This window comes from Numenius arquata, chromosome Z (assembly GCF_964106895.1).
Source record: "Numenius arquata chromosome Z, bNumArq3.hap1.1, whole genome shotgun sequence".
Classification (NCBI taxonomy): Eukaryota; Metazoa; Chordata; class Aves; order Charadriiformes; family Scolopacidae; genus Numenius; species Numenius arquata.
In genome coordinates this window covers 51,885,748-51,898,681 of record NC_133616.1, presented here as the reverse complement: position 1 = coordinate 51,898,681, position 12,934 = coordinate 51,885,748, and the positions used below count along the sequence as shown (strand labels likewise).

The 12,934-nt window shown below is 42.3% G+C and overlaps 1 protein-coding gene across 1 annotated transcript in view; it reads left to right on the top strand.

Moving 5' to 3' along the window:
- Window positions 1–12,309, top strand: part of LOC141477177 (neuronal acetylcholine receptor subunit alpha-7-like) — a 62,333-nt gene extending 50,024 nt beyond the window's left edge. Inside the window, exons 9-10 of the mRNA XM_074166265.1 lie at window positions 6,635–6,744; window positions 11,788–12,309. Of these exons, the coding sequence (XP_074022366.1) occupies window positions 6,635–6,744; window positions 11,788–12,309 (632 nt within the window). The remainder of the gene's footprint in view (window positions 1–6,634; window positions 6,745–11,787) is intronic.
- Window positions 12,310–12,934: the final 625 nt, after the last annotated feature.

Genomic DNA, 12,934 nt, shown 5'->3' with positions numbered 1-12,934 from the left:
AACAAGTTCCCCTAAGTCAAGAGAGATTCCTAACTGTAATTCTTCATCTTCCTGACTAACCTTTGACTAGAACCCTCTTAAAATTACAGAGTTGATCTTGCAGTGGCCGAAATCTCATTCATCTTGCACTGCTTTAGGACTGTCTTCAAAAATCAATGTCTCAGTATAAGCTGCTAGTTTGGACTCATAGACTTAAAAAATTCAGCTCCTGTAATGTCTAGTTACTATCAAAATCAGCCAGTTTTTCAGAAAGACAGATCAATCCACAGCCCATGTTAAAGCTGGACGTGGCCAAAAAGCCTTTGATCTGGAAAACTGAGAGCAACACAGTTACGGACATAACCATCTTCCTGACTCTTCTTTCTCCCTGCATGCATTATCACCTCCAGAGGGGCAAAAAGTTCAGGGCCACATGATGCTAAAAAGTTTGCAGCTGTCCCCACTTTTTCCGCTCCCTCTGTGATCCTGGCAGCTCCCAGCAACAGATGCTTTGTTTTTAAGAAATCACCATTAATCTTCCAGCCCTACTAATCAGCAGGTTCACCTTCATTCCACTCTGCGGTGAGACACCGGCTGTTAGATCCCTCTTCCACCCACCTTGTATTCACCTCTGGTTTGCTGTGCTGCAGTCACACCACTGTGAGAATGGGGTGAGGGCGTACAGAGACAGACCCTAGAAGGTTTACTTTGAACCTACTTACCAGCTCTTTACTGTTGTGTTTGTCCAAAGCCTCTGCAGTCACTGAGTTCAGGCCCCAGGTGGCACAGAAAATACAGTCACATAGAAAAAGAGCTAGGAGCACCAGCAGCAGGACGCCTTCAGCTTAAGACCAAAGCTGCAATAAGCTCTGAGTTGGCTCAGTGCTCTGAGGAAGTAGCACTTTCAAAGTACTTTGTCAAAGCAAGCATGTTTCTGCCCAGAAGCCAAGCCTTGAAATGAAATGTTCAGAACTCTCAAGCCAGTCAGATGGTTTGTTTCTTCCATAAACACCTTTTACACCCAGAAATTCAAGCCATCTCCTCACCCAGGAGAAGTGGTTATTTATTTCTGCGATTTTTGTTTTTGTTTTTCCATGGCCAAATAACTCCAAAGTGTTGAAAATCATTATTTCCTTCTAGCTCTCTCCAAAATAACACCACTGGTTTTGGATCAAGGGTCTGTATTTTTGCTCTAAAAGGCATGTCATAGCAGAAAGTAGGACCACCAGAAATCTTGCACATGTAGAGAGTGTTTGAAACAGAACACAGGGCCCATGAATATGAGGATCTTTCACTTCCGAAGATTAACATCCATGTAATACTTGACACCTTGGACGGACATACCAAATAGTGCACAACAAAAATTAAGTTATCTTCACCTCCATATAACAAAAGTGCATTTCTCTCTGCTGTCTTTTGCTGAACTCCTCTGCTTGCTTCTTTAAAAACAGCTACACTCGGTTGCTGCTTAAGGCTCTACTATTACATCTTTCCTGTTGCGTCTGTTCTTTGCCATTCTTTATCATGCTGTTATTTCAGAAAAAGTGAACATTTTATTCTGTGAATAGCTATGTTTGCAACAGATGTTTGTGGTGATTTCTTGCAGTTAGTCATACAGCAAACAAGGCTGTAAATTACTATGACAAGGAGTCGTAGTAATGTGGTGCTTTGCCACCTCAAGAAGTTACAGATTGTTTTGAGTTGTGAGCATAAGGCATTAGTGGTTTAGACTAGTGAGAGAAAATGAGATTAGTCTCCTGTTACATTTTTGTCATCTGCCTGCATGTTCTCAGCTGCTGCCATTCACTTTGTCTCATTTTGATTTTGTGGAGTGCTCTCTCATGGTCTTGCCCAGTACCTTACTGGTGCCAGGACCCTGCTTAGGCTCTGCAACAGCAGAGCCCTCTGCAACAGGATCTGCCCAGCACCAGCCCTGGTCCCTGTCACAAGAGAAGAGAGGAAGGTTGGTTACAAGCACCTCTGTCAGTGCCTGAGATTTCTGCATCCTCCACAGGCTTCTGTTAATTAACCTGGACGATTTCCAGAAGGAGGAGCAGTATCTCATTCTGTGCCTTCTCTGGTACAGTTCTCCCACTTTCTGAGAGTTTACTAGAAGCAGGAAGCACTTGGCACTGAGTTACTGAAATGACCTGACTTAGAGCAGCTCTAAACCAGTCCATCATTTCACATGCAAAAGTTTGTTGCAAGTAAGGAATACAACCAGGAACACCAGTGGCAGCTATCCAACTTGATCACTGTGAATACCTAAATGCAACACTCTCTTCCTTCCTGACTATTTCACGGGAACAGCAAGACTGTAACATGTAACAATGGAGATGCTCTGCCTTATCTGTGATTAACTATGTTAACAAATTTGGATAATATACTGCTTTCTCAGTCAGTGCTCAGCGATAAAAACTGACAATGCAAAGTATCCATCTGGAATCATTTTGCTTCTTTTAAGGTTCTTCTTTTATTTACCCTGCTTCTACTAAGTCCTTAAAGTTGGTCCATTTCCACTGAGGGAGCAGATCTTCCAAAACCTGACAATAACCCTAAGGTGGTTCTCTAAAAACAGAAAAAGGCACAGAAGTTCCAAAAATACTGCTGGAAGCCCTTCAAGTTATGAATTGCAAGTCGTTGCCATCCTTCTTGTATTTGTGATGTCAGATGATATCTGCAAGAACAAATAGTTGTTACCTCTGATTGTTTTTAAAAAGAAGTTCTGGCTATCTGTGGTTGTATTAGATCCAATTTGATATGACAATAGCATCTGATAATCTTCTGACAGTGCTGAGAGAGAGGCTGACAACTCTGAGATGTTAGAACAGCTGTACAGGTAGTGTGGTACATCATGCCTCCTTTAACAAAGAACAGGTGGAAAATCAATTGTAGAAGCGCAAATATTTCAGACTACTTGAAACAGATCAACGGAGCATCCAAACAGCTTTTCAATTCACACGCACCTGCTGAAGAAAGGAACGTACAGGTTTGAAAACCCATGAAGAGCTATGAGCACTGCAGACATCAGTATCCCTGGGGAATGTTGCTGTGTAAATCAGGGATATTGAGGGGCTTCAAACATAGGTGTTCTGGTCCCTTTTCCTGTCCTGTGGCAGCTGTTCAGGGCAGAGAGTGTGAATGACCTAGTTCCCCTCCAGAAGGCGTCAGTTGCTTCGCAGCTGTGCCTCAGAGCAGCTGACATACAGCAATGAGTCCCTTGCTCTTTCAAAGGCACTTCAGTCTGGGACTGCTATTCCTGGCTCTGCCCATGGTGAAGTAGCTTGGTAAAGCCTCCATGCTGACACATCCATAACAAGGATGATCAAGCAACTAGGAGATCTTAAGTAGTATACAGAGAGAAGCTTAGTGAGAGTTGCTGAGCAATTCCCTTTTGCAGTTTAAATGAAAAGGGCTGAGCTTCTTTGTAAAATCAGATTCGCATTTGCCCCTGCCAACAGACACGTGTGGGGTAGGGCTTTATGGGAGCGACATCTTCAATACCCTAACTGCATAAGTGCTGTAGGCTTTAGGCTGGACCCTAAAATACTGATGAAAAAAGTCTGGCAATGGGGCTCTGGCTGCTGCTTGGGAGACCAAAGCTCTGTTCTTACTTCACTGCTTGTCTGCTGTGCCACGTCTCACAGCAGAGCATCCTGTTTCTGTGCTCAGCAACATCAGTGGAGGCCTGGGAATGAAGTTCACTAATTCAGGATTATGATGTGGGTCTAGGGTACGGTGGGTGAAGACTGTAGTCCTGTGGCTCCAAGGAAAGTGTTATCTATGCACATTGTAGCTTGCTCCTTTCAGCAGCTAGGCTCCTCTGCTCACGGGGCTTCTGGAGAAGGTCAAGTCATTGTTATGTCAGAGGGGTGCTAGAGGTGAAAAGGGACAGCAGCCCTCATAGCTTGCATCAAGTAAAGAGTTTGGTCTCGCTGGTGTCAGGGATAAAGACTGCCAGGAACAGAGGTGCCAAGTCAGCAGACTGGAGGAAGATTAAGCCGTACTTTTAGAGAGGTGCATGAGACACAGCACAGGAGTCTTCTGCACCAATTCTTCTGACTCCTTCAGAAGTTCTGTTGTTGTGAAAGAGAGTATGTAAGATTAAGCCTTTGAAGGAAAGCTCAGAAAATGCTGAGTCAGCACCATTTTGCCTCATGCACATACCCATTCAGTTCTTGGGCTTTTCCTTGCCTTACAGGCGAATCGTCACTGAACTCAGGCCCAGACAGTTCTTGGCCATCCCTAGATGTGACTCTGACCCAATGCAGGGTCTGAATTATAAGCACAGAGTCAAGTTTTCAATCAAAGAGTTCCATGGGCAGAAGATCTAGCAATTCCTTTGTGAACAATGGCTATTAGGTCGACTTTGACTTGCCATAAGAAAGGAGGCAATAGCCTTCATCGTATCTCCAACTAGAGCTGTGAAAGGCTAAAGTGACAGGGGTGCCAGTGGTTGCTACTTCCTTCCTCCCCTCTCACTGCTGGTTCCTGTGGGCTGACAAAAATCCAGGTCTAGAGTAGGTGTAGGCTGCTACGGGGCCTCGGGATTTTTGTGGCTTTTTTGGCTGCATAAGTCTACCTGCCAGTTCTCATTTCACAGATATCTTGTGGCACCTGGTTTCCTGACACTGATAATAGGGCTGACGTACCATCCTCCATTTCCTCAGTCCTTATTTACCAACTAAAAACTACACTGTACCTTGAAGCCCTGCCCCAAAAATGCAGGTGATGTGCACCCAGCCATCTTCCTTGCCTATCACCAGGCTAAAAGATAAAACATCTTCCAATCTGTTCCTGAGAGAACTGTTTTCCCAATTTACTCGAAGGTCACCATAGCAGTTTCCTGAGCACTGTTCCTGGCCCTAAAGCACAAAAAATTGACAGTATTAATTCCTCTGCTAATCATTGTGTGGGATGTTGAGTCAGATAATACCAACTTGTTTCCAGGTTCAGTCAGGTGACTAATTTTCCAAGGATTTTTGAAAATCCTAGCCAAAGACATTTTAAACGTACCACTTCAGGCCTTTGAAGTCTGTTGTCATCATAATCTGTAGAAATTACGGGTTATTTATAGGCTTATGGTAGCACTTAAGCCAATGATATCAACACTGCTATATTTCTGTTACATGGGGCATACTGGAATCTTTTGAATACCTCCAGGGATAGTGCCTCAACCACTTCCTTGGGCAGCCCATTCCAATGCTTAATAACTCTTTCAGTTTAAAAATTTTTCCTAATATCCAATGTGAACCTCTCCTGGCGCAACTTGAGGCCATGTCCTATCGCCTGTGACTTAGGAGAAGAGACCAACCCCCGCCTCCCTACAGCCTCCTTTCAGGTAGTTGTATAGAGCAATAAGGTCTCCCCTCAGCCTCCTTTTCCCTAGGCTGAACAGCCACACCTCCCTCAGCCTCTCCTCATAAGACTTATTCTCCAGACCTGTCACCAGCTTTGTTGCCATTCAGCTCATCCACCTTCCCTTCGTTGCCCTTCAGATCACCCAGCTTCCCTGAAACCCAAGTTCCTGGTTTGCTCTGCTTCTGCCTGGCTATTGGCTCTTTTCTCTCATGAGAAAGTGCAACAGAGTCCTACGAATTTACCTTACCCTCGGGTCTATTCTTCTAATCCAGCTGCGTAATTCATTTTGACACAGAAAGTTATGCCTAGCTCTTGAAGCACTTGCAGCATTGATTTCAAGAAGGCCTGAGAACTTCATTATTATGAGCAAGCTTTTTGCTGCTCAGGCAGTGGGAATCGGTATTAAGAAACAGAGCTGGAACAGAACTTGCCTTGGATCTTGTATCAAATTTTTTACTTTTCTAACAAGCTGCAGGAGGGACAGCTGGAGAACTGCTGTAGTCTGGGGCAGTGTCACGTGCTCTTCCACATCACACCATCACATCAGCCAACGGTAATTCTTCCTGGTATTTTGCCACAGCAGCCTTCAAACGTTATTAGCCCTGTGGGTAATTTCACTTTACACTTGAGTGCATAAAACTCACTCCTGGCATAAGGAAGCTGTACTGCCACTTAGGAGATACAGTTTTGAGTCTCAGTTCTGAATTTCAAGATCTTTTTTTCTTTCCTGAATGGCAGGCCTAAAATTAGTGCTCAGCAAAGCTGTAGCATGCTTTTGTAGGAAACAAAAGACGTGGTCTTGAGGGCTGAGGAAAGTTCTGAAAATTTTGTCTAACCCCTTGCGAGCAGAGGTGGGGTGAAGGAGGGGGTCTGGTGACACGTTCAGGGGGAGGGGTGTCCAGTGACACCATGAGGACACCATTTCCTTCCAGTACCTCTGCTGGTACTGTGGGGCAGCCTAGGACTGGGGATGCTGGTGTTCAGTGGGTCTGGTCAGCTTAGCTTCTTACTGTCCTGACAACAGGCAGGGAGCAGGTCCTTAGCAGGGAGTCCTACATTCCTCTCTAGGAATAAAAACCAAGCAGTTTATGCCTTTCACTGGAGAGAGGTAGCTGAGCAGATACCCTGAAAACATCAAAGACCTGAAATGCTTCAGTGTGGAATAACAGAGAAGAAGATGTTTGGGTGTAGAGCAGCACTTCGTCAATGTATATCTTAAGGCATGGCCAAGGAATATCATTTGCATTTTGTTTTCCTTTTTCCCCTCCTGACTAAGTCCTCTTTTCACCTGCAGCTCAATACTTTGCTAGCATCATGGTCATCGTTGGTCTGTCTGTGGTGGTAACAGTTCTGGTTCTGCAGTTTCACCATCATGACCCGCAAGCAGGAAAGATGCCCAAATGGGTAAGCAGTTTTTATGGTAAATATTCAGAAGCCTACTGAAAGAACAACATAATCTAGAAGCTATGGCAAAATAGTTATAGGTGAGGGGCAGAAAGTGTTTATCAATCTGAAGAGTCAGATACAGATGAGTCAGTTTGACACTCATGATTGCTGTTGGAGGGAAAGAACAAACATACTAAATTTAGTTTTCCATTATAAACAGTGTCTGTTACTGGGTTTTCCATTTGTTACTGGGTTTTCCATTTAAGCCTAAAATGGGGTGGTTGAGTTGTGGCAGAGTAATCTTGCTCAGCACCTGCTTTGCAAGTACAAACCCTGTGGGAAACACCTTTGATTTCTTATCCAGCAGACACCAGTACTGATAACAAGTGACATTTCAAAACACTAAACAAACACTGGTCTCTGCTGGGCAGTTTTTCTGCGTTGTTGCCTTACAGAAGTTCTCACTGCATTTCATGACAGAGCTGTAACTTCCCAAAACAAAGACAGGAGCTGAAGCCAATTTACTGCTGTCTTGCAGCTGTTCCAATTATTAGCTGGGGCCCTGAATTGCAGGAAGATCAGAAACCGCTAGCTATGCTTCTCACATCACTGCTACCATGCCTCCAGAAACAGCAGAAAGGCAAAGCTGTTGAGTTCAATCTGACTGTACTGCGGAGACCCTGGACTTCCCTGGCTTTGAAACTTGCTTTCTGATGAAGACACAGCCACTTGCCTGTGTGGAAAATCAATTTAGTCTGCTGCCATATGATGAACTCTTAGTGCATGTAGACCCTCTTTTCTCTAAACATTCTGTTAGCCTAGTGAGGTCAAGAACTAATGTCAGCTGGCTTCAAATATGAATGTGTTTCCTTAAAACTTTCAAGTTAAAAGAAAATGGTGGGGTTTTCTCTCTCCATTTCATAAGAATAGATTTGAGGCTAAGCAAGGTAGGCTTTGTATTAACAAAATGAAAAGGAATAAAACCAGAAGCAGATACAAATAGTCACAGTCAGCTATTTGTCATGGTAGACAGTTATCGTGACATTATGTTGAATGTCACATGGTTACCAATTTCAGCCTGACTACAGAAGAGCTTTCTAATTTAGCCTCTGTAAAAATAAACTGCAGCATCAATGCAAATTAAAAATAAATAAATAAGGTCCAGTAGCAATTAATCATGCTTACAATTATTTCTGAAAGTGATGTATCATTTAAAGTCATCTTACTTTCAAGATAGCGGGGCATGCAAATTCTCGATGAACCTGCATGTAAGCAGGCCCTGAGGGCAAAAATCTAGGTAACCATGCTTCAGATGTCTACATGGGCAGCATATGCAGGAGGATAACAGCCCTCATGGGCAATTTTATTGTTTCATCTGCTTTTCGAAGAGCCTAAACACAATTGCTCATGTTAAATCTGCTCACAGGCCCTGCAAGTTAGCTCTTGTTGTCTTGGCTGGAAACACAGCGTGCAATAAATTCTCACTCTTGAGCGTCCTTGTTCAGTGGCCTGACAGCTGAACAGGCAGTCACTAAAAAAATGCCATCAGGAAGCAAAGACCATGGAAAACATTACTGCGAAGCACAAATGATAAACTGTGAAAGCTGCAGACCAGGCAAGCTGACAGGACCGTGAGATTTTAAGAGAAAAAGGGCAAATGACAAGTGCATAGGGAAGAGGCTGACCCCGTGAAAGTGGACAATAGTCCTCTGCAATGCATGGGCAAGGCTCAGTCATTAGGATTCATGGCAAAGTCTACTTTTTCCACCCTCTGTCCACCTACATCTGCTGTTTCTTACAGAGACCCCCTGAAAGGTTTTTGCTCAGTTAAACCCAGGAATCTAAGATAGCCATCTGCAGAAAGAAGGAGATTGCTTACCTGAAATTTGTTCTCTGCAGTTTCAGTCCCAGCAGGTACCCTTACCATTCACTTACTCCCTCCACTCTCCTCATCCTGACAGAGCCAGACATTAGTTTATTGCAAAGCTCTAACCCTTATTAATTGGATATTGTTACAGGAATGTTCTCACTTCCTGCTTAAATGAAATTAGCTGCTTGAATAAGTTGCAGGAGAAGACATTGGGCTTGTGTGGGAGCAGCTCCAGACCTAGAAGATTTAACTGACCTCATTGCCTGAACACCCACTTTATAGACTATTTACAGTTGAACAGCTTCTTCTCCCTGCCCGTCTCTCAAGGCCTCTGTGCTTGGCCTTTGGACAAGAAGAGGGAGGTTGATGTGCACGCTAATATCTAACCTCTGTGTAGGTGCTCACTTCTTTCCTTACTCCACTGCTGAGAATCCTTTCTATTAGTCCTTGATGACTTACAAAAGCCAACTATTTCCAAGAGAGATGTTTGAATCTGAGGTGTTTAGTCAGGGCATTTGTTGGCTACTCAGTTGAGCAGTAAGAGCTGCTGGCTACTTGACACTTTTGATAATGTCTGCTGTGCTAGCATGGAAAAGAGCACTAAAGAAGACTCAGCTAAGGAGCAGTTTGGCAGTGGATAACATCAGGCATGGTATACAGCTCCATCGATCTGCTTCTGCTGATGACCAACAATGTTGCATAGGCGAGAGGTATGGAGAGAGCAAGCACAGAGAGAAGAAAGATGTTTGTGGGAAAAGGCAAGAACACTACAGCTCCTTGCTGTGCCTAAATCAAGTTTGTTAGGTTTCAGACTTTTCTTATGCTTCAAACCTGGACACTCAGTTTTGCTCAGGTGTGATGCCCTTTATCTGGGGAGCTCTAATTGGAGATTGTTCCCTCTGGACCAGGCCAGGCAGGTGATTGTGCTGGAAGCTAGCAGTACGCTGCTTTATGGCTAGAGCAGGACCTTAGTGGAAAGGGTCACAGCAGGATCAGGCTGTTGACTTCTGGGAGCAGCTGTATTTCCTTCAGACAAACCCAGATATGATGATACAAGTGAGAACATAGATTCATACCATCATGCCTGGGCTGTTTTCCAAAAACTCCTGTGCTGCAACTGTGTCCTGAATTAATTGGTACAAAAGAACAGATTGATGCCTGGCTGTGTTTTCAAGAAAATAGGGCATCAGGAAGTTCAAGCAAATTAAAAGCCATGTTTCTGCTTCCTGTGTATTTATTTTTTCTGTGGAAATGTAATTTTTTAAAGGAGTAAACACTTTGCCTTGAAAGAGAAAGTATCATTCCTGTAGAATAAGGCTTTTTCACTTCAAGTCTCCTTCCAGAGCTAAAGCAGACATATTAACATTTTCTATTAGGAAATGGCTTGATATTTTGAAATTTCACAGTACTGGTGAATTAATTTCTCTCTCCCCTTTGCCACTGCTACTGTTGAAATATTGCTAGCTATTAAGACCATTATTTTATTCCATGATGTACCATATTGTGTCCATAAACAGTCAGATGACATTTTAATTATTTAAGTTCAATTAATTGCAGGATCAATTTTTAGGCTGTTATGTTATAGTTTTCTATTTGTCTGTGGTGACCATGGAGAAAATAATGAAATATTTAAAGATCCCAATGAAAGCCAAATAATATGAATCACAAGAAAATAGTCTTACAGGATGAAGGATAAAAGGTTCATTCATGGGAGAGAAGTCGAGAGAAGCCATCACAGAAAATGGCACAGGGCTGTGACCCAGAAGACCTCACACTGCAGAATTTAAAAATTGCATGACAATCTCCCACTGGTTATTGTTGTTGGCTTTTACCATTATTCACATCTGTGGTAATTAATGCCATCTCCTTTCTGAAATTATACTTAGCATTACTGCAGCAGCTTAAAGTGCTAGCTGTAATTTGCTCATCACTGCATCTGCATTGTGCAAACACAGGAGACAACTCATCCTGCATCTAAAACAACGTTGGAGGCAAAGTGTGGAGTCCAACACGGCCGAAGTGACTGGAGTAGGATCACACAGGGAGTCTTGGGCCAAGACCCAAGAGTAAAACTAGAGGTCATGTCTGTTCTCTTCAGGACATCAGATTATTTGACTTGCCACCAGAATGGCAAAGTCATTAAAGAGGTTGGACGAACTCTCACAAGCACATTGCAAATGTCTTTTTTGTATACGTAATACCTGAAGGACTTTACAATTTTGAGATTTTACTGATTTAGTTTGCTGCCCTTTACACCAGATGTGTTTTCACAGCCTTTTTACTGCCTTTCACAGCAAACACTGTTAACAATAAGAATCATAGCATGCTCAGATTTCAGCCAGACCCTCTGAAGAGCAATTTTTTGGGAAATAAATCTGTATGCACTCTCTGCAGTTAGGTCAGTTAATGACCCTGACAAGAAACATATGGGGCACAATCTGCCATGTGCAGGTTAGAGCACTTTCATGATGTGCCAGAGCAGTTGTACACCAGAGCAGAGGGAAATGACAGCAGTTAATATTAGCATTCAGATTTTGAACTGCCTGATTTAATTGATTTACTATTATTCTTTTGAAAAAAGGCCTGCTGTTTTATGTGGCTGAACTCTTCAAAGGAATATTAGAATGGCATTCAAATAATACAAAAAAAAACCCCAAACCAAACAAGGCCATTTATTTAGATGTAAACAATAGAGATTGGGGTGGGGAATGTGCTAAAAAATGCTGTTAGTCTGTTGTATAGTTTTTCTTCAGCAGAAACGAAGCACTGACACCCCAGCCACACCCCCCAAATATTTAAGTGTAGCTCTTTCCATACTGTCTGAGAAATGGATGAAAACCATGCAGCCAATTTTGCACCCTGTGTTCATTTACAGAGATCTGGGATTGTTTGCTAACGATAGAACTTCAAGAATCATTTTGTAAAGTAAGAGTTTACATCTCTTCCACTTTATAAGCTCAGTGGGCATTAAACACCCCTATGTTCAAGACATATCCAAAAAAAGGTCATTCTTGGAAAGAAGTCAGATGTCAAAAAAAGAATATTTGAAAGCAGATAGCTGGAGAACACAGAAAGCAGTCAGCTTTTCTAAAGCACCGTACAGACTGAGTATAATAGTCATGAAATGTTTCAAAAAACTTTTAAAATGCAGAAAAGTTCCCTTTATTTCTATTATCATCACTCTCTTTCAGGTCCGTGTCATCCTGCTGAATTGGTTTGCTTGGTTTTTACGAATGAAGAAACCAGGAGAAAATATAAAACCCCTCTCTTGCAAGTATAGCTATCCTAAGCAACTTGTGAGCGTAAACAGCATGGAGATAAACGTCCTACCTGGGCACCAGTCCAGCAACGGCAACACAATCAATAGCTACCACACAATGGATAATCCATGCTACCCCCAAAAGAATGATCTGAGTAGCAAGAGCGGAAAGATTACTTGCCCCTTACCAGAAGATATCGAGCTTGTTCAAAAGAAAGCTTTAACGGATACTCTTCCAGTAATTGTGAAGATCCTGGAGGAAGTTCAGTTCATAGCAATGCGCTTCAGGAAACAAGATGAGGGTGAAGAGATCTGCAGTGAGTGGAAGTTTGCAGCTGCTGTCATAGATAGATTATGCCTGGTTGCATTTACCCTTTTTGCAATCATTTGCACATTTACAATACTCATGTCTGCTCCAAATTTTATAGAAGCTGTTTCAAAGGATTTTGCATAAGGATTTCAAAGATAAGCAATATAATTTCAAAGTGAATATTGCCAGTAATTTTCCTAGATAATTAACTCAAATAGAGAAGTGTACTTATGTGTGCTAAAATACACAGAAGGGGATGAAAATAATTTCAGGAGGTAATTATTCCTGATGTTAGTGATTGTAGTTACTGAATAGTAAGCATATTATCTGTTACTTATTTCATAGACTAGTGCCATGTGTAATTATGTCATTATCTGTGACAAATGAGAGGCAAAAATTCAAATCTACATTATATTTATTACAACTTGTCACACTGGTCAATATATTACTGTGAATTTGCGAACTTTTCGATATTGTTAGTAGTTTAATGGATGATTGGTCACTATTAACTTTGCAGCATTTTTTTGTTTTCAGTATACTTGCATTTTATCATTTTTGTTTAGTGTGGCTGTGACATTCATTTCTGAGGTTTGACAGACATATATATCCTCACAGTCCTATGATGCTGTATATTGTATTTAAGAAAATAAACTATCATCATGTTCGCTCTTACTAGTGCAGTGACTGGAATGTTTTCACAGTAAAGGACAACTGTGATTCAATTTTTGCCTGAAAATCTCAATTTTTGAATGTAATGTCCAGTGACAGG